The 21,485-nt window shown below is 46.6% G+C and overlaps 1 protein-coding gene across 8 annotated transcripts in view; it reads left to right on the top strand.

Annotated features, from left to right (window-relative positions):
- Positions 1 to 20,335, top strand: part of MAP3K13 (mitogen-activated protein kinase kinase kinase 13) — a 68,384-nt gene extending 48,049 nt beyond the window's left edge. For 7 of the 8 annotated variants that reach the window (XM_015637490.1, XM_033516795.1, XM_015637492.1 and 4 more), the window contains 13 exons: positions 4,838 to 5,021; positions 5,170 to 5,361; positions 6,197 to 6,355; positions 9,173 to 9,331; positions 10,651 to 10,759; positions 11,331 to 11,440; positions 12,581 to 12,697; positions 13,172 to 13,309; positions 14,289 to 15,018; positions 16,165 to 16,235; positions 18,948 to 19,245; positions 19,899 to 19,996; positions 20,085 to 20,335. In XM_015637490.1, the coding sequence (XP_015492976.1) occupies positions 4,838 to 5,021; positions 5,170 to 5,361; positions 6,197 to 6,355; positions 9,173 to 9,331; positions 10,651 to 10,759; positions 11,331 to 11,440; positions 12,581 to 12,697; positions 13,172 to 13,309; positions 14,289 to 15,018; positions 16,165 to 16,235; positions 18,948 to 19,245; positions 19,899 to 19,996; positions 20,085 to 20,121 (2,402 nt within the window). In that variant the 3' untranslated portion in view covers positions 20,122 to 20,335. Of the gene's footprint in view, positions 1 to 4,837; positions 5,022 to 5,169; positions 5,362 to 6,196; positions 6,356 to 9,172; positions 9,332 to 10,650; positions 10,760 to 11,330; positions 11,441 to 12,580; positions 12,698 to 13,171; positions 13,310 to 14,288; positions 15,019 to 16,164; positions 16,236 to 18,947; positions 19,246 to 19,898 lie in introns of all 8 variants that reach the window. The other variant, XM_015637496.1, reaches the window with a different exon arrangement.
- Positions 20,336 to 21,485: the final 1,150 nt, after the last annotated feature.

The following is a 21,485-nucleotide window of genomic DNA, read 5'->3' as shown; positions in this document are numbered from 1 at the left end:
GATGCACAGTGTTTGTAAGTGAAGCTAAAAATTTCTGAGGAAAGGCTGCCGATGCAGAGTGGCAGTGGCCGCTCCCACCAATTCTCTGTGTGTCCCACACCTGTCCCCACTGCTGGCTCTGAGCCATCCTGTGCTGGTGTGTCCCTGTCCCCTCAGAAGGGAGGCTTTGGGAGAGCAGCCTGTGAGACAGAGAGATCCCATTTCCCATATAACTGGGCCAGCAGATGCACTGGAGAGCACAGTGCAATCTGTGCTTTGGTGGCCCACAGGGGACACTCGCTTTTGTATGGAAGTCATCAAACCAAAAGATTGAATCAGTAACGAATGAAAAGGAGCAGCTGAGAGCAGTACTAGGGCTGGAGGGTGCACACAGAGCTTGTTCCTGTGCACAGTGTCTAGCTGTTCTCTGTGTTGGGAGCATGTTCAGAGCCACACATCCAGGGGCACTGTGCTGTATGCTGCTGGCATCAGGCCCTTCTAAAAGGGCAGATTTGAACTGGCTACAGATTTGGTAAGGCTGAGGATTAACTGGGATCAGCTATATGTAGTCTGTGTGGTTGAGCTGCATTTTCAGTGTCTTCACTATTGCAGAGGGGAGTGAAAAGAAGATTTTTTTTCAAAATGTTATTATTTTTTCTTCTGGAGCTGCTCAGTTGTCTGGCTCTGATGACATCTGTTACTCTGATGACAGTACTACACTTCTATTACTCAAGGATAAACCTTTTCAAACTGCTTCTGTGCTGAAACTTGAGGATTTTGTGAGAATATTCATGTTGTTTTTTCCAGATGATCTCATTCTTGCTTCTTGCCACCAGAAAATCATCTTTGTGTGCATTTCATCAGCTACATACAAGCCAGCAGTTCAGTAACTGATGTATGTGATTATTTTTATTTTTGCTGTCTTTTAGCAAGAACACAGAGGATGCATGGATTGTATTTGTGCAAGTGCTCTGTGGCTGAGGAAATGTCTGGGGCTCTTTCAGCAGCAGGGAGAGGATTGTGGTGGCTTTTCATTTCCCTGGGAGCTGCTTTACAGCTTTGGGCTGGTGCCATGGGTCTGTGCAGACCATTTCCCCCCTCCCCTTCTTTATCAGACAACTACTTAAAGCCTCATCCAGGAGTAATCCTTTGTGTTGGGCTGAATCAACAACAGGGCTAGGAGTCCAGTTTGGATCTGGAGCCATGTGGCTCTCCAGTACTTAAAAGAGGGCTTATAAAAAAGAGGGAGAGGAACTTTTTACATGGGGAGGTAGTGATAGGGCAAGAGGGAATGGTTTTAAACTAATAAAAGAGAGATTAAGATTAGATGAGGAAGAAATTCTTCTCTGTGAGGGTGCTGAGGCCCTGGCACAGGGTGCCCAGAGAAGCTGTGGCTGTCCCTGGATCCCTGTAAGTGTCTTAGGCCAGGCTGGATGGGTCTTGGAGCAACCTGGGATAGTGAAAAGTGTCCCTGCCCATGGAAGGGGGTGGGCTTTAAGATTCCTTCCAACCCAAACCATTTTATGTTGCCTGCAGGTGCTTCATGGTACTATTTGCTGCTCCCTGGTATCCCTGCCCACCTTCTTTGGCTGTCCTGCAGGCCCATTCTTTGGGGGCATGGTGGTGGTGTTGTGGTTGCAAGTAGTAAAAGACAAATAGGTTTCATGTCCTTGAGCCCATATTGCCTGGGAAGCTTTGGCTTAGTGAAAGAGGGAAAAGGTAAGAACAGCTTTTACATGATTCTCCATTATCTTGTTGAAATTACTGCTTGAGTGTCCTTCCTGACACCCGAATGGTCAACAGGAGTGGTGTGCTGCTCTCAGAACACAGGCTGGGCAGAACGTTGGTCAGCTGGGAACTGCTGCAGGCTCTCTGCTGGTTGATCAAGTGATGCCAGTCCCTGCTTGGTGAGGAGTCATTCCTTCAGGGAATGTCTGCTTTTGTATTGTTCAGTGCCAGCTGATTATCTGAGGTTTAAATAGTTGAGGTTTGACCCATAAAATCCCTCCCTACTATGATTTTCCAGTTGTTTACCCTGATTTCTAAAGGCTGTTGGGGAGTGCTTTCAGGGACACACACTCAGTTCTTTAATTTACATCTACCAGTTATTTAATTGCGATTGTGGGGACTCCAGCACTTTAAAGCAAGACTTGTTTGTCTTTCCTAGAGACTCATTAGACTTCCCAGCCATTTCCTTTGGATTAGAAGCTGTCTCCAGGAGCTGCTTTCATCTTCCCTTTCATAAGCTGTGTGTTTACCATTATTGTGAGGGTTTTTGTGTGTACCTGGAGAGCAAGGTGCCCATTGGAGGGTGCTTGTGTTGAGGGGGTCTGTGTAAACCAGAGATGCTTCTTGTCACAATGCCAGTGCTGGAGAGCAGCCAGTGCTGGGAAAAACTTCCTCCAAATAGATTGGTTCAATGGCTCAGGCTGCTCCTGCGTTTCTTCCCCATGGGAAATAGATTCTCATCATTCTACTCAAATGGTTCTTAATCACCTCAGAAACGCAAGTTCTTGCGCAATTCCTGCTCCTATTACTTAAATTTATTTAGGGGAAGTATTCCACTAGTTTCTTAAGGCCCAGAAGAGTCTGACTACTGCACTGTATGCTACCTATGGTTTGGCTCTTTGTTCTTCTTGATATTCCCAAAGATGTGGGATATTTCACTGTCACTACATGGAAACCTCTTTCTGGAATTGTGCCCCTGAAAATCAGGCTGCAAATGGGATATGAGAGAGCATCTATGCTTCAAAATAAACGAGATGACTCTGCAGAAAGAACCACATGAACTTTTGCTTACTTTGTTTACAGTCCCTCTAAGCCTTTACCATTGCAGAGGGAATATTAGAGGAAGGTAATATTACGTGGTAGGGAGTATTAAGAGCAAACTAAGGTTCCAAGGTGATACAGTTATCCATTACTGCTCACAAACTGTAGATGCTTCATGGAAATGAATGCCAGTGTTCTGTGTCCTGTACAGGAAAGACAGAATTCCCACAGGTAAGGATGGAGAGAGACTTTGGACAACAGGGAATGGCTTCCCACTGCCAGAGGGCAGGATTAGGTGGGATACTGGGGAGAAATTCTTCCCTGTGAGGGTGGGGAGGCCCTGGCACAGGGTGCTCAGAGAAGCTGTGGCTGCCTCTGGATCCCTGGAAGTGTCCAAGGCCAGGTTGGATGGGTCTTGGAGCAACCTGGGATAGTGAAAAGTGTCCCTGTCCATGGCAGGGAAGGAACTGGACAAGCTTTTAGATCCTTCCCACCCCAGTCCATTCATGATTCTATGAAAGGAACAGCTATTTCAGTACAACAGAATAGTTTCTATGTTGCCCATATAAAAACACTGTTCATCAACATGCACAAAAATCACCTCTATTTGTCACCTTCTTTCAGAAGTGATGCATTTGTGAGTTAAACAGAAATACAGATCTTCTTGATTTAAGTATGAATGAATGAATGAATTTTATTAATTATCCAATAATTTTCTTTTTAAAAAATCTTTTAGTGTTTAAATATCCAGAGACTTTAATGCCAGTTTATGTTTAGAGCTGCAAGCAGTTCCAGGAGTATGGGAAATAGCCATGTATCTGTGAAGGAACATGTGCTGGGGGTTGAACTCTGCCCTGCCAAGATGGAGGGAATTTCTGCTGCGGATTTGTGGTTTTAGTTCAGTGAGCAGAAGGAGCACTGGGGTCTGGCTCTGGGGGAGAGCTGCTTTCCCATGGCCATGCTGGGGGAGAGCTTGCTCGAGACAGCAGCCACTGCCTGCCTGTTGCATGAATGATCCCAGGGAAAGCCTGGAGGTGGGATCAGGCTACAGACAGTTGGGATATACAAGTTTCCTTTCAGTGATAACAGTATCTATTACAGACACTGGCATAATCCCAGCTGCAACGCTGGGAACGTCCCAAAGGCTCCGAGAGTCTGGATGAGAGGAGGACACACTTTGTAGTCATGTGAAACAGAGATCTGTACAGGTGTGACTTCCTTTTATTTCAGAAATCAGTGGGTTACTTGTTAGGTTTGCAGCTAAATAATTTATTCTCCAAACTTCGATCTTTATTGAATTACAGTAAATAAACAATTGCCTGCCTTTTATCCTGCTACTTGTGAGATTTGAGGTAATTTCAGGGTGACTGACAGGGAACAGGGCTTTCTGTTCTGATGGGTGCAGCTCTCTTGAAGCAGCTTATACAGTGCCACTGGACCACTCCAGCATTATCCCTACAAATGTGTGTGGGTACCGAAGAGGAGGAATTACTTAAGGTTGTTTTTCCAGTTTGACATGGATATACACGATGTTGGTGTGGGAAGGACCTATTTCTGTGCCTGCTGCTGTGGTTGATGTGCTTTGTGTTGCCTATCTTGGTGGTTGCTGCTCGGTGTTTTGCAGCCTGCCACCTCTGACTTTTATTTCGTATTTTTGTTTATTTCAGGTAGTGAAAAAGACACTCAATATTTTTTTATATCACTTGTGAATGTTAAATGTTTCCTCTGATCTATGCTTTTCAATGGAGTCATGCACTTTGTTCAGTGTTGGAGTAGATCTCGCAAAATTGCCAATCCAGGGTCCCTGTTATGGTCAGTTGCTGCCTGCCAAGGTGGAGTGGCTCACACAAGTGGTTAGCAGGGAGGTGAAAAAGCAGCTGGAAGGATGGGAATGAGAAGGCTGGAGGTGACTGGGATGGCTGAAAGGGTTGTTGGAGCACATGTAGTGTGTGCCTCAGCTGTACCAGGAGAAGATGTCACCTACTCCCTCCAGAAGAGCCCACACTGTGGCACAGGAGGTGGCAGGTGTGCTCTCACACTTTCACAATCTTGACCTTTTCCATTATCCCGTTTTTTTGCCTGTGCCCAGACACGTGGGAGGTGCCATTTGAGGAGATCTCGGAGCTGCAGTGGCTGGGCAGCGGGGCACAGGGAGCCGTCTTCCTGGGGAAATTCCGAGCAGAGGAGGTGGCCATCAAGAAAGTGAGGGATCAGAACGAGACAGACATCAAGCACCTGCGGAAGCTCAAGCATCCCAACATTATCGCCTTCAAGTAGGTTGTGACCCTTGTCAGCTTTATCCAGGCAAGAGCCATTCGCTCAAGTTCTCTGGGAAGGTTTTTCCATCCAGGAGCTAAGCTGTGTCTTAGTGGTGGTCCAGTTGTCTGCCTGCTGCTCCTCACTGTGTGTTCTCTTTGACAGGGGAGTTTGCACCCAGGCCCCGTGCTACTGCATCATCATGGAATACTGTGCCCACGGGCAGCTCTATGAGGTCCTGCGGGCTGGCAGGAAGGTCACCCCACGGCTGCTAGTGGACTGGTCTACGGGAATTGCCAGTGGCATGAACTACCTGCACCTCCACAAAATCATCCACCGAGACCTCAAGTCACCAAAGTGAGTATCAGCTGCTTAAACATCCCTTAGTTTGGGTTCCTCAAGTCACCAAAGTTACACATCCCACAGCTGTGGTTCTTCACGTCATCAAAGTGACTCTCAGATGCTTAAACATCCTCCAGATGGGTCTATTTTTAATTTTTCTTGAGAAATAATTAAAAGTTTGGTCAAGGCTCTACTATTTTTTCCGCAATATTGATTCAAAATTAATGAGAGTGAAACTGTTGCAGCTTGTTGACGCTCAACAAGAGTGGTAATTTTACCAGTATCTTTCATGATAAATAGCAGTCAGGAAATATTTAATGATTTGATGATACCTGGTCTTTTTAAAAAGTGGGATATTCTGTTGCCTTCTGCCTTTTTATTTTTCCTTTTTATTCTACTGTTAATTCCCTGGCTTTCTAGAGTGTGTCTTCCTCATTTCTGGGTTGCTTTCTAACTAAAATGTTTTGGCTTCTTTATATTCTTATCCCCTAGATGCTTGTTACTTCTTTAGTCTGTGACAGTGCATTAAGATAATGCTTTTAGATTATTTACAGCACAGTTTAAGGTACAGCTTTGCCTCTAGATCCTCAGTTACTTGTTAATTTGCAGTTCTATTGAGATTGATTTTTGACTCATAGCATTAAGAAATGCATTTAAGGCACAAAACACAACCACCTAAAAGAGATTGGGAGCTTTTACTGGGGAAAACACAAAAGCGTTTCTTTTGTACTGCACTTGTGAGCAGTGTGGCTTCATCAACAGGTTGTTGCTTAAGAAGGGATTACTCCAGTGGCTGTTGTGGTGCAAGAAAAATCATAAAATGCTGACTTCTTTTTTTTCCCCTCTCCAGTGTTTTGGTTACACACACAGATGCAGTAAAGATTTCAGATTTTGGTACGTCTAAAGAGCTCAGCGATAAAAGTACCAAAATGTCCTTTGCGGGGACAGTGGCGTGGATGGCCCCAGAGGTGATACGGAACGAGCCTGTCTCTGAGAAGGTGGACATCTGGTGAGTTGTGTTCATGGGCAAGAACCTTCACCTTCTGTTCAGTCCCTTGGTTTCCCAGCACTTCCTTTCCTCGTCCTGTGCCTGAGTATGGTTTGCTCTGTGGTGGGCTATTCCTTTTTCCTTCTGCCTGGTGCCCTGAGCTTTGGTGGGCTCTGATGGAAAGGGAAATGACACAGGTGTGCTGGCTGGGTGCTGACCTGCAGCTTCCAGCTAAAGATCAGTTCAGACAGTCTTTGTCTGGCGGGAAGCAAATGCAGAAATTGTTCTCTGTGTCGTTATTCAGCTGAGAATTTTCTCCTAGTGCTGTGCTCAGGGCCCCCTCAGCATCCTCCACAGCCAGAGTGGTTTTCCATCACTTCTGGCCCTCTTCAGGGCCATGCTGGGCCTGTGAGGAGTTCCCTGCTCTGCTCCCCACACCCTTGTGCTTCCTGCACACCAGGCTGGTTATTGTAGGGGCAGCCCCAGGATTACAGCCCAGTGAATCCAGTCCCAGATACAAGAGGGAGGAAACCAGGATAGGTTGTAAGAGTTTTGGAACCGGTTTCTATCGATGTGGAACATCTCTGTGTCCAAAGGAACACAAGGAATGGTTCAGTCTCTGTGCTTTTAAAAATGCTTGAGAGGGCTTGGCCTTGGAGTTCCTTTGGGAAGCCTCTCCACAGGTTTCAGAGCCCTCAAGGGAACTGCATCTCTGTTTCTGCCTCATTATTTCTGCATATTCAATGTCGGTAGCCAAGACAAATGCCCTTGTCCTTGCTTTACAGCCAGGAGGGATTTTGCTTCCTGTGGTTTTTCAGCTTCAGATGCTGTCCCTTCCCTGGCAGGGCAGGGAGCTGCCGGACAAAGCCGTGGGTGGTCCAGGGTGCAGTGGATTCAGGAGCTGCTGCTGGAGGTCTGGCTCGGGCCTGGGCTTGGCCTGAAGGGCAAGATTTCCTGCAGGGAAGGTGGTGTTATCTGTGGTGTCCAGCTGCTCTTGTGCCTGTGGTGTCCTCTGTGTTTATTTTAGGTGTCCAGGTCACAGCACAGCCAGCTTCTCTGGGAGGAGCACTTGGGTTGTTCTGGAAAGAGAACACACCCAGCATTTGTCTGCTGAACCCCTCCCTTTGAATCGCAGGACTGTGAGGACGAGTGGTGCTGGATTTCCACCCTTGGCTTGCTGTCCTTTAGAGTGGTTTATGTTCAGGGATATTTCACAGAACGTCCTGTCCAATGAACCCTTTGCTCCTTCCCTCAGTGACTTGGAGGTGTTGCTTTTCAGTGCCAGTTCCTCTGGAGTTCATAATAGTGGTGATTGCTCAGACTCTCCCTTGCCATCCATTCCTCCTTCAAGATGAATAAAAATGATGTTCATGAATGCTGCCAACAAATGAGAACAGTTCCTGAGCTGCTTATATGTCTGCTCTCTCTCATCCTAACAGCATGCAGAAAAATAAATCTATAATCTTATCAGGAGTCCTGGATATCCTTTGTCAGTTCTTAGTCATAACAAGTATGAAACCAGATGAGCTTTCCATGGTAGTTTGTCCAACCTTCTGGATCCCTGCTTTCCTGCAGCCCACAAAAAAGGATTTTGAGGCGAGAAGTATTCAAATTCTACTTGTTTGTTTTTTGTTTTTTTTTTCTTTACACATGACTTGAAGTCAATGGGCTTTAGAAGTGGAGTGTTTTTCACATGAAGTTGTTTCCTGACTGATGGTTGTTCAGACCTGGTAGTTTGTCCCTTAGAAGTTCTTCTGTACTGAATAAAAGCACTGGATTATTGGTACAAGCCAGAGGGACCCTTCTCACCTTCCACCTGGCTGTAGTCTCCAGCTTGGGAGGGTTGGTGTCCCACAGGAGAATGGGACAGTAGGGGTAAGGTGGTGTGTATGGCTTGGAAATGGAGATGGTTGTGCCTCACCTGTGTCACAGCCCAGTTGTTGATGTGCAGTAACAGTGGTGGTGGTTCTCAGCAGCATTTTGTTCACCTCTGTACTGACTGTTTGGTGTTTCTTTGGTGTTTTATCAGGTGATGATTGTATACAAAACAAATGTTTGCTGTTAAAAGTTAAGGTTTTGGTTCTTTCTGGTAACTTCACTAAGGACGAGAAGCAAAGTCAGTTTTCTTACCTACATCTTTCGGATCCTGTAGGAGGTTCTTTCCCTGACTGAGTTCTCTTAATTAATTATTTTTTGCTTTATTCTTCCTTTCTTCAGAACAAAAGGAATGTCAGATGAGACCTCATGTGTTTTTGGTACTGACAGTTATGCAAGTAGAATTCGTTTCCTAATTTCTGTGTTGCAGTAGTTGTAGTGTTGAGTCTCAAACCTTGAAACTCTTATGTGGGACTACAGGTAACAGCAGAGGGAGCCTTTGGTTAGGGAAAAGGAAAGAAAACCAGTTAAATGAAATGTAAAAAAGCCACAAAACCTTTGTTGTGTTGTCTCTGTAAGACACTTGTCAGTCTGTGCAGTAGTCAATCATCTGTTCTTACCAGCAAGAACAGTCCAAAGTCTATCTGAGAGTAGACTTTGGAGTCTTTTCATTTAACAGGAGCAAGACTTAATCTGTACAGAAAATGTGCTTTCAGGATCTTTAAAATCTCACCAAGAAGCAGGAAAGGGTGGGTGAAAACCAGTGTGGTTTTGTGCTCAGCTCAGTGCTGGAGCAGAGGAGTTACCTGGTGTGTTAAAAAACACTGTTGCACCTACTTGCAGTTTTGGACCAGACATTTCTATTTCCCTGTTTTGCCCAACAAACTGTTTTTTGAAGCCCCAGATGTTTCTGTTAACAGCTTCTGTGTGAACTCGATTTCTCCTGGTTTATTTCTTCATCAGGTCATTTGGGGTGGTTTTGTGGGAACTGCTCACGGGAGAGATTCCCTACAAGGACGTGGACTCTTCAGCCATCATTTGGGGAGTGGGCAGCAACAGCCTCCACCTTCCTGTCCCTTCCACCTGCCCAGATGGCTTCAAAATCCTCATGAAGCAAACCTGGTAAGAGCCTGCACCCCATACAACATAAACCTAGGGCTGGCTCCCAGAAAAACCCATGAAAGTCAGGGTGGGAATTTGGAGCCCAGAGCAGAGGGCTCTTAGATACTCTCACACTTGTCCTGAGAACAAGTTTTAACATTTTGGATTCTGCTTACTTGTGGCAGCAGGCCTGGACCCCAGGACATCTTCAGGAGCCTTCACAGAGGGTGTTGGTTTGCTGTAGCAAAGTAGGGGATAAAAAGTGGCTCTGTGGGAAGAGGAAAGGAGCTGGAAGGAAAGTAGGGGTAAAATTCCTTGAGACCACATCCAGAGTGAAGGAAACTGATTTTTTCACTCAGAAAAACGCTTGTAAGCAACTGGCTTTTGGACTGGACAAAGAGAAAAACGACCTTTCTGTCTGGAGCACAGATTTTCCAGGTTCAGATATGGAAAATGCTTTCAGCTTCCTCTGTGTACCAGATTAGAATTTAAATTCTTTGTCTTGGGTTTCACACTGATGCTTTGTCTTTGTAATTACATCTTGACACAGTGTAAAGGATCTTCCAGCATTTTCCCACTCCATGGGTTGTACCAGCCATCCTCCCCATGGCACAAAGGGGCCAACGGGCCAGAGCACGTGTGGATCTTTCCCGGTGGCTGTTTACCCTGAGCTGCAGCAGGCGGGCTGTGGCAGCTTGTGCAGCTCGGTACAGCAGAGCACCTGCAAACACTTGTATCCCCACCTAGTGGAAGGAGGTGGTTGGCAGGGGAGGGGAAGCTCAAGAAACTGCTCTTGCTCTCTGCAAGGTGGATTCAGTCCTGAAACTCAAGTGCTGGTCCTTTTTCTCAAAAATCCAACTTTTTGTATTTTTCTGTGATCTTTGGGGCTGTTCAGTACATTGCAGTACTCAGACATGTGCTGAGTGACAACTCAGACCTTTAGTGCTTAGAAGCACCCTGAATGCAAGTTTTCATTTCTACTAGGTCTAGTCTTCCCATTACAAAATTTGGAAATTGATGGGGCAACAAACCAAAGTGTGTTTCTTCTTGACAAGCAAGTTAGGATAGAAACTGACACTGTTGCTATCTTTCACCTTGTTACATTTTCTGGGCTTAAACATTTTGCACCTCTTTTGTTTCTTCAGAGTGGGTCACCACAAACCACTTCTAGCACAATTAAATTGTATTCAGCAAAAGCGAAAACGAGAAAAGCTCCTTTGCTCTAACCTGTCAGCTGCTTGTTTCAGAGAATAGGATCTAGTGAAACCTTTCAGGAGGGCAGGAGAGGCTGGCAGTGCCCATCCCTCACCTCACCCCTGGCTGTTTCTGTTTCGTTTCAGGCAAAGCAAGCCCCGGAACCGCCCGTCCTTCCGGCAGACACTGATGCACTTGGACATCGCCTCTGCTGATGTGCTGGCTACTCCTCAGGAAACCTACTTCAAATCCCAGGTAACTGGGGAAAGGCTGTGGCCTGTGAGTGCTGGAATTAGCTACAAGGATTCGATTTTGGAGGGCGCATTGAGTAGAGAAAATCTGGATCCATGATTTCAGTTTGATTCTTGGGGAGGAGCAACCTGATGGATATTTGAAACTTTTCCAAGCTGAGACTTCTGCTGCAGGAACCAGGGCTTCAAGGGGCAAATAGAGTATCACTCTAGACAGGCATCATCATGGAGCTTTCAAAATGATGAGTCTTTCTACTTATTTTCACCACTAAAATGAAAAAAAATGTTCTCTTAGGACAAGAGAGCTCTAGGAATTAAAAAAAATATTTCTTAGAAAATGCAGATATGTTTTAAATTCTCTGTTTGGAGCACAAAATTGTAAATACCATTTGAAAATGCTGGCACTACATGTGCTGCAGTGTTGTTACCCAAAATAATTCAGCTAACAAAAATACATTCTCAACCCAAAGCTGTAATTTTCTGCAGACATGAAGAACATTGCCCAAGAGTTTTTCTATAGTGCACCTACAGATTCCAATTCTTTGTAAATAGCTAAAAGTAAATTGCTTTCCTAGGCTGAATGGAGAGAAGAAGTGAAGAAACATTTTGAGAAAATTAAAAGTGAAGGAACTTGTATCCACCGGCTGGATGAAGAATTGATTCGCCGTCGAAGAGAAGAGCTGAGGTCTGTTCACAGTCTTCTGTGTTTACAGTTCACTTTTCCCATCCAGCCTTCCCTTCCCAGCTAAATGAGCCCTCAGCTTCTCCTCACAGGGCCTCCTGCTCCAGCCCCTGACGCTTTTTATTCTCCTCTTGTACTGAGGTTCCCAAAACAGGACCCAGTATTCCTGGTGGTATAAATTTGGGCAGCCTAAATTTCTTGTGAACCCAGAGACCAAAATTCCCATGGGCATGGCCTAGGCCATGAGCACTGCTCAGCTGATGGGAAGCTGGAGAGAAGCAGTGAGAACTGTCGCTGTTCTTGGGCAGTCTCAACAGTTTTCTCCAGACGAGGTGACAGAGGCTTGTGTGTTTTCCAGGGAATATTTGTGCCTGAAAGTTGGTGTTTGTGATAACTGCACTGAAGCAGATACATTCATCTCGGTGGGAAATCCATCCCGGGGTTGGCTGTGAGCTTTCTCTGCCCTGATACTTTCTTTGGGTTAGTTATTCCAGAGGAGTGAACATACTTCATATGAACAGCCCACTGAAATGCATTTTGAACATTAAACCAATTTAAAAATGAAAGAGGAAGGTTTATTTAAAGAAGGGAAAGTGTTTCCTCTGGTGATACAGATTTGCAAATACAGTTGACAGAAAAACATAAAACTCTAAGAAGCAGTTCTGTGTCAAACCAATTACCTTGGCTGGGTAATTTGCTGCAGTGGTTGTTCAGTGTTCCCTGTCTCCAGGGAGCTTTGGGTGGCCATGTCTTTCAGCTGGAGCTGTGGGGACACCCTGCTGATAATGAAATACAGACACATGACTTTCCTGTTTGTGCAGAGGCTGGTTTAGCCCCTTCTCTGTGCAAACAGGCTGATCAGGGCTTGGCCAGAGGGCTTCTGGGTGCGTGTGAGGCATTTGCAGCTCTTCTGGGGAGGAGTGTTGCCACTCTTTCAGGGCTGTTGAACACTTTCTAAACCATTTATTGCTGTGTCAGGCTCTAATCAATCATTATTCACTGTTAGCTGTATCTGGGATTCTGTGCGGTACAGCTGACAAATTTGACTTTCAAAAGGCCTTTTCCTAAAGCACCTATACTTTTTCTTTCTCTTCTCTTGGTCCATGGAAGTCAGACTGGAATAAAGCCTTTTCTGCCTTTCAGACATGCATTAGATATCCGTGAGCACTATGAGAGGAAGCTGGAGCGAGCCAATAACCTGTACATGGAGCTCAGTGCTATCATGTTGCAGCTGGAGGTGCGGGAGAAGGAGCTCATCAAGTACGTGTCCGGGATTGGTGATATGCATGTGTCAATTTGCACACAGCAGAGCACAAACAGTGCTTCATTTCTAAACTGGATAGTGGCACTTGTAGATTTAGTGTCCCCTGACAAACTACAAAGGTTAGGGAATTGCTGTTGAGCAGGGAGAGAGGTCCCTTCAGAGTGAATTCCTGCAGACCACTGTCAGTGGTTACTGACTTGGAGAAAGGCACCTTCCCATTTGGTGCTGGCATCCTTTGGCCCATGTGTGAAGGGAATGGCAGTGCTGCTCGTGGACTGTTTGTCAGGGCCTTGTCTCTGCTGCATGATGGCTGCAGAAGGAATTTAGAAGTGTCTGTGCTCTTTCTCAGCAGAGCAGTTGGGCATGCAGTGTTTTCCTTGTAGAGCCAGTTCCTGTCCAGTGAGAGCAGCAGGTGGAGAGACAAACAATTGATGTGGTTTTCTTTTTTTTGTCTTTCCCTGATGTTTCAGGAGGGAACAAGCGGTGGAAAAGAAATACCCTGGGACTTACAAACGCCACCCAGTCAGACCAATAATCCACCCCAACACAGTGGAGAAGTTGATGAAGAGGAAAGGGGTCTCCCATAAACCAGGCAGCCAGACCAAACGGTGAGAAGTAACAACCCAGTCCTGTGCCAGACCCAGTGGTAGATCCCCACTGGGCAGTTCCTTCCCTTTGAGCCTGATGAAATGCAGGGTACAAAGGGGTTTCTTGAGCCTGGTCTGATCCTCAGAACCATAATTGTTGAATTATCTTAAGGTGAAAGGGATGAATTCTGCCATCCCTACCACCTGGGCAGCTCTCTGGAACTACAGAATCATGGAAAGTGTTGGTTGAAAGAATGAATTGTTGGTCCATGTGATTTTTGAGCAGATGATGGTGCTTGGACAGGAGGTAGCTCTTGTGTTTTCTCAAATTCCTAACTGTCCAAGATCATTCTTTACTTGTATGGGAATAAGCAGGGCAAGGGATTGTGGAAATCAGGCAGGCCTCAGGAAGGATGGATTCATTGTTGAGGAATTAATTTGGGATTTGAGATTTGGGAATTCATGCTGTCCTTTCAGTTATTTCTCTTCTGCATGACTTTGAGATAGGGAGATTATTTTTTTTCTAGAGGACTTGTCTTAGTCTTTACATTTTTGGGGATTTCCAGGAGTTAGTCCTGATTACCAGTGAATAATCACTTCTGAATTAATATCCCCACATGGCTCTTAGATGAGCAGCCTGATCACCACCATTGTACATGCACAGAGTGAGAGCCATGCTCTACCTCAAGGTCCTGGGAGGGAGCTATTTTGGGAGAGAACATCAAAATAAGAGCGGAAAAAGAGAGCGTGTGACAGCTCTTGGAAAAAGCAGCCAGATGGGAGTGTAGAGCAGGGTGGGCTGAATGGAAATGGCATTGAGTGGAGAGAATCACAGGGACCAAAATGCAGGAGTCAAGCAGCTGAAGGGGAGGGCAGCCTGTAGATTTTAGGAAGCAAGAGAGTGTGCTTTTGGCTCCAGCTGCCTCTTCATCCTGGCCCTGGGCTGGTGTCACTTCTTTGTTTGTGGCTTGACATGTAGCTTCTTCTCCCTGTCACCCAGGCCAGATCTGCTGAAGTCAGAGGGCATACCCAGCACAGAAGCAGCATCCAATGGCTCCCCAGTCTCAGGAAGTCCCAAGATGTCAACCCTGAGTGGTAAAAGCCGGTACCGCAGCAAACCCCGGCACCGCCGGGGGAACAGCAAAGGCAGCTACAATGAATTTGCAGGGATCTTGAAGAACCAGCCAGCGCAAGACGATGCCCCCCAGCCTGGTCCTCCCCACCCTCCCCACACCCCTGGAGTGCCACAGCAGCCCGGCCACGGGCCCCACGGGCAGCACTCGCGGCTGCACGCCCACGGGCAGGACATCGCCACCTGCGCCAACAACCTGCGGTATTTCGGCCCCGCGGCCGCGCTGCGCAGCCCCCTCAGCAACCACGCCCAGCGCCGCATGTCCGGCTCCAGCCCCGACCTCATCTCCACCGCCATGGAGGCCGACTGCCGCCGCGGCCTGGACAGCAAGGACAGCACGGCCGAGCGCTGGGAGTGCTGCCAGGCCGATGCCTACGACCCCTGCCTGCAGTGCAGGGATGAGGACAGCGGCCAGGCACAGATGGCGTCTGTGGAACCAGGGGGGAGCCGCCCCCAGTCCCCGGCATCCGCATCCCTCTACGAGAGCGCGCAGTTCATGGAGAAGCTGGAGGAGCAGGGCACGGCGGCGTCCACCCTGGGCACTCCACAGCACTTGGCTTCCTCAGGGCTACCCTGCAAAGCAAGATCCCTCCAAAAGGTAAGGACAGAGCAATGGGCTTTGAAGATGTGGTTTTGGTAGGGCCTGGTTCTGTTATGTGCAGTTTCACATTGGTTTGAATTGCAACTTGTTCTGCTGAATTTTTGATGTTGAAAAAGTCTCAAAATGCTTTCAACCCTTTCTCCAAAGGAAGGGATAAATGCGTTATTTAAATTGTTTTGTAATATTACGTGAGAGTTTCTTTGAGAATCTGTGGTGCTGCTGTGTCTCAGGGCAAAGATTCAACATTTGCCATGGTCTTGAGAACATCCCTTTTGCTGCACTTGCTGGAAATTGTTCCCCTACACTGGAAGTCATAGCTCTCCTGTATTTTGTGAAGATTTTGCAAGAATAAAAACAAGGTTATGGCACAGGTGTACAAAAGTAGCTCTTTGTTCCTCCTGCTTCCATCCAGGTGGTGAGAGAAGTCTGAGTTTAAAGAGCATGAAAACTCAGCCTGGCTGGAAAAGTCAAGGAGAATAGCATAATTACCAGACCAAGAGTGTGGTTTGGCCCCAGCGTGAAGGCAGTAGGACCTTGTAAAACAAGGGGATGGGATGAGATAAAGGCTTAATCTGAATGAGGGGCTCACAGGTTGGATAGGATAGAAGGAGGCTGTAAAAAAACAACAGTGTGGGGGTAGATTTGAATGGGAAAAGGAAAATAAAAGGCTCTGTGCTGACAGGTATGAAACAAATCCCAAGTTCTCCTAGCTAGTGAAACCCATGGCAAAGGCTGTGTCATCCTCCATCCTGCTCTATTGATGGGCTGTGGTAGAAGAGGGTAAACCCAAGAGCACCAAATCTGCTCCATAATTTATGTGGCTTTCTATGTGATGCTAATTACTTTATTTGCTTCAATGAGAATCTGGAACGTTCTGTACTCCATACCTGCTAAAATACTCTAGTGTATTTCCTAGTCAGTCACGCCAGATTTGGGAATAGCAGCCTTGAGGCTGCCTGAAACAGCCCCTGGTAGACAATATCTGAGTCAGCATTCCTGGCACATAGGCTATTTTCTGGTCTAGATTCTTGCAGCCTGTAGATTTTTGCACTGTTTTGCAGTGACTTTGTCCTGGAGGACCAAGGGTCAGCTGTGTTTGAACTTCCCCAGACATTACACCTTTTTGTCCTTGTTTTCTGCCAGAGCGGGGATGAGTCATCAGAAGAGGAGGAGGGTGAAGTTGACAGTGAAGTGGAGTTTCCTCGTAGACAAAGGTAAAAGGTGAATTCACTCTAATCTCTCTTTGGTGGGACAAAACTGAGAATTCTCATAACAGCTGCACACCAGCATTGAAACTGGTGAAGGTGCTGGCAAAAGAACAGAATTTGGTGTGTCCCATCCACCCTCAGCTGATCCCTCATGTCCACTTGCTGTTCCAGCCCATCCTGAGATGTTCTCTCTGGCACAGCTTTCCTGCTGCAGGCTGTTTGCACTTGATAACATGATTCTGCCTCTATAAATGAGCTGCTGCATCTGTTTCACCAGGATCAGACTTGGTGGATATGGGAACCCTTTGTGGGCTACTCCCAGTGTTGCTTATTGATTGTTACTACAGTGGGGAAAACTCCAGCCCAGCACCTTTGTAGCTGAATTCAGATAAGATTGCAGAGCTAAGTGACAACAGCAGATCAAATTTGATGGTGCTACCTGTAAAATAAGACTTAGGGAGAGTGTTCCTACTAAAGCCTGGGGAACAGCAGGATTTGCAGTCCTGTGCTCAGGAAAGACATCATGGACTTGGTGCTGTAGCTTCATGAAAGCGGCTGCTTGAAGTGCAGGAGTGATCCGGTAGGCAAACAGGTTGAAGGTTTGATTCAAAGGAGCAGAGAAGAAAATAAAATCTTGTATCCTGTTGTGTGCATCCACAGCACACCCGAAGTTTAAATCCTAATGCCCCCTTCATTGCCTCAGCTCAAAAACCACAGTAAAGTTTGGAAAGGTACTGACAAGTGTGACAAGAGTAGTTAGGGATGGTTTCTGTAGAAGAAGAGCTTAAATAGGTGAAATGTTTCTCTAGCAGGAGGAGAGGCAACACCAGAGGTGCATGAAATTCTAATTTATGTGGAGAAAATAGACAAGGAATGATTCTTCACATTCATGTTAGGGGCAGCCAGTGAAGCAAATGGGACTTTAAAATGAACAAAAGGAAGCGCTTTTTCCATCCAGAACATTTTCAGATGTGGAGCTCATTGTCAAGGTGTGCTGTGGAAATCAAGCCACGTAGAGTTGTAAGTGCAGAATTTCTGGAGGGTGGATCCGTCAGCAACTGTTAGCATTGTGTTCTGGGTTTGAGCTTCTGCTTGGAAGTCAGATCTGCTGAATGATACAAGCCAGGAAGAGATGCCAGGAGAAAGCAGGCTCCGTCTGTATACCCTGTTCTCATACTTCTCCCAGATTATACCTTCCTGTCTGCGGTTGCAGGCAGAATGCTGGGCTGGATGTGTTATGTCATTCATACAGTTCCTGTGTGATGTTGTTTCCTCTGTGATTTACTAACTTGGAAGAATAGGAGGACAAATTGCCTGTTTCATGTGATGCCCAGTTGTGGGTCTCCTGGCATGTTCCCTCAACTGATGTGTTGCCTCATTGTTGTTGAATTCTGGCACAAGGCCATTTCGATGGTCAAGTAACCATGAGCTTATTTCTTGAGTGGATGGTCTTAAACCCTGCCTGGCTTTTGAGATGGCTGCCAGGTGATGCAGGTATTCCCAGGTGGGTTAGCTTGAACTCACAGAATCACTGGGTTGGAGGAGACCTTTAAGATCATGGAGTCCAACTATGCCCTAACACCTCAACTAAACCATGGCACTGAGTGCCACATCCAGTCTTTTTTTAAAACACATCCAGGGATGATGACAACCACCTCCCTGGGCACATAATTCCAGTACTTTATCAATCTTTCCATAAAAAAACTTTTTCCTAACATCCAACCTAAATTTCCCTTGGCACAGCTTAAGACTGTGTCCTCTTGTTCTGTCAGTTGCTGCCTGCAGAAAGAGACCAACCCCACCTGACTACAAACACCTTTCAGGGAGCTGTAGAGTGATATGGTCACCTCTCAGTCTCCTTTTCTCCAGGCTAAACAACCCCAGCTCCCTCAGTTGTTCCTCACAGGGCTAATATTCCAAGCCCCTCACCAGCCTTGTTGCCTCCTCTGGATGTGCTCAAGCATCTCAAGATCCCTCTTATACTGAGGGTCCAGAACTGGACACAGCACTCCAAGTGTGGCCTCACCAGTGCTGAGTACACAGAAAGAATGACCTCCCTGCTCCTGCTGGCCACACTACTCCTGATCCAGGCCAGGGGTCATTGGCCTTCTTGACACTGCTGGCTCATGTTCAGCTGCTGTCACCAGTACCCCCAGGTCCCTTTCTGCCTGGGCACTGTCCAGCCACACCGTCCCCAGCCTATAACATTGCAGGGGGTTATTGTGGCCAAAATGCAGGACTTGGCACCTGGACTTATTAAACTTCATCCTATTGGACTCTGCCCATCCATCCAACTGTTCCAGGTCTCTTTGCGGAGGCCTCCTACCTTCCAGCATATTGACACACCCTCTCAGCTTAGTGTCATCCACAAATTTACTAATGATAGATTCAGTACCCTCATCCATGTCATAAATAAAAAAAATAAACAGAACTCCACAGTACAGCCTTGCTTTCCTTTAGGAAAACGCACTGTCGAAGAAAAATATGCTCCAGGGCAGATCAACTAATATAGACATATCAGACAGGGCCAAATAAAAACAGATTAATGTAAAGATGCAGGTCTTGAACTGAATCATTCAGAAGGGGTAGAATTCTGTAGCTCTGGGATGTGAAAGGCACTCCACAAGGCCTGGTGCAGCAGAGCAGTGAACACAGCATCCAGGAAGTTCCTGTGGCTGTTATCCAAGATGAACACTGAACTTCTCTCCTTGTTTGCAGACCCCACCGCTGCATCAGTAGCTGCCAGTCCTACTCGACCTTCAGCTCTGAGAACTTCTCCGTGTCGGATGGAGAGGAGGGGAACACAAGCGACCACTCGAACAGCCCCGATGAGCTGGCCACCAAGCTGGAGGATGAGCTGGCTGAGAAGCTGGAGGACATGTTGTCCCAGACTCCAGAGATCCCCATTGAAATCTCCACGCAGTCAGATGGGCTTTCGGACAAAGAATGTGCTGTGCGGAGAGTCAAGACTCAGATGTCTCTGGGCAAACTTTGTGCAGATGAACACAGCTGTGAGGTGAGTTGGTTATCCCCTTGTCCTTCCACTCAGTGGAAAAAAACTACATAAATGTTATGGAAAAGAATCCAAGGGCCACAAAGTTGGAACGCTGCCTAGAAAATGCTGTGGTAGGTGTACTATGGCAAAGCAACTGCTGCAGTACCCCATCTTCCTCCTGCTTGGCAAAAGAGTGGTTGGGGGAGAGTAGCACAAACAAAGCTGAACATAATGTGCTCTTCCAGATGAGTGTGATCTTGGGAGGCCATCAGATTTGCAGTTGCATTAAGTGGGATAAAAATAGATAATGAAATGGAGTAGATATAAGCTGCCTCAGACATATCCATCAGCAGCCTTGCTGACAAAGCCGGGATGACTTTCTTCCTTTCTCTGCCTTTCAAGTCTTCAGAAGGGGTAGGGCAGAGCCTGCTGCATGGTCTCCTTGTAACCCTGTGTTTAAGAGTGCTCTGACCAGGTATTTCTGTGCTGTCCCCTCTCTTAGGGGAGACAAGTGATCTTTGGTGGGGCAGTTGTGTGCTGTGCCCTCTCCCATGTGTGCCACTCACCTCCTCTGCAGGTGGTGACCTTTACCTGGCTGCTGCGACAGACTGGGATGTGTGGGTGATGTGCACAGGAATGGTGCTCAAATCTCCCCCTTTCCTTTTGTCTTGCAGAACCCACCACAGTTTGGAGAATCAGACTGTGACTCTTCTGAAGGGGAGTGTTCTGATGCCACAGTCAGGACCAATAAGCCCTGCAGCTCTGCTACTTGGTAATACAGATTTCCCCCAAAGCTTCCTGGTACTGGCATTTTGATTTCCCTGAGATTCCACTTCATTCCCCTTCATCACACTTTACAGGAAGAGAAGATGCTTCTCCTTCCCACCCCAGGAGTGATTTGCAATAACCCGAATCTCTGGAAAATGTCCAAATGAAATTAATTCTCTTTGAGCATTTCAATCAAGAATGGCAGGGATGTATTTTATTGAATAATCTAGTTACTGTAACATGGATATTTATTTTTTTGACATTTTAACACTTTTTACTGTAAAGAGTGGATTGTATTTATAGACACACAGACTCGTTGCAAAAAAAAAAAAAAGTTCAGAAAGCAAGCACACTACGGAGAAACATCCTGGGAGTCCTGCCTGGACAGCTTTGTGTACAGACGCGGGGGATTCTCTTGCTGCTTGCACAGGGGACCAGGCCTCGTGGCCCTGAAGATTGGAGAACAGATAAGAAAACTAAACCACTTAGTCTTATCAAATGAGGAAAAGCAGAAAAAGACCTGACTGTAGAGTCATCTATGAACAAAGTGTTTTCAGTATAACCAGCTGGGTCATTTTTAATCAGAAGGTGGACATGTTCCTGGAGAAAACTCGTACTGAGGTGCTAACATCCAGGGTCTTCTGAGTCAATACATCCCCAGGAATGTAATGATGGGTTTTATTTTAAGGATTTTTAGTTTCTTTTTTTAATCAGCATTTTGTTGTGAGATCCTGCAAATGTATTCTAACCTCGTCCTCTTGAGAATTGGTATCAGAGCACTTCTTACCACCGTCCTTGCTTCACTCTGGGAGTGTCAACCTCCAGCTGAACAGGGAAACCTCTCTCAGATGCAGTGTGCCGTTTCCCAGTTTACTTCCTCCTCTTACCTCCTGTCTGTTTCAGTCAGTCAAAGAAATCAATCAACTCAGTGTTGGCCAAGCAAGGACTTGCAAAGCGTGGAAAGCACATTCCGCAGAGCCTGAGCACTTCTGGGGAGGACGCTGGAGACGCCTGGACTGGACCAGGAGAAGCAGCCTCTCACCTAGAGCAGCATCGAGAACCAGCAGAGGGCTGTGTGTTGAGGGGGAAGACTGGGAATCACTGGCCTGGCTTAGAGCATCAGCCCTGCTCTGTCTCCTTATTCACTGAACATTCTTGGAAGCATTAGCAGCTTCCTGCCCTTCATGGCAGGCCTTGTGCAGGGAATCCTGACACGGCCGTGGCACGGCCGTGTCTCGAGTGTGCCCCGAGGCCTCTGTGTCTCCTCTAAGCTGAAACTCTGCAGGTGCAAGTGAGGATAGTATTGGTATATGACAGGCCAAGGCATTGGCAGATGAGAAAAATTTGTTTTCTGATAGAACTCATAGTGCCTTCCCTTCAAACACTACTCTTCTAAAACAATATTGAAAGAGAACAAAATGATAGAGCACGTTCCCCCCCCTTTCCTTAGTTGATGTCCCCCTGCAAGAGCTCTCCCTCTGCCCTTCCCAGTG

Source organism: Parus major, chromosome 9 (assembly GCF_001522545.3).
Source record: "Parus major isolate Abel chromosome 9, Parus_major1.1, whole genome shotgun sequence".
Classification (NCBI taxonomy): domain Eukaryota; kingdom Metazoa; phylum Chordata; class Aves; order Passeriformes; family Paridae; genus Parus; species Parus major.
The sequence above is the reverse complement of the archived record's forward strand: the minus strand, read 5'-3'. Positions and strand labels throughout refer to the sequence as shown.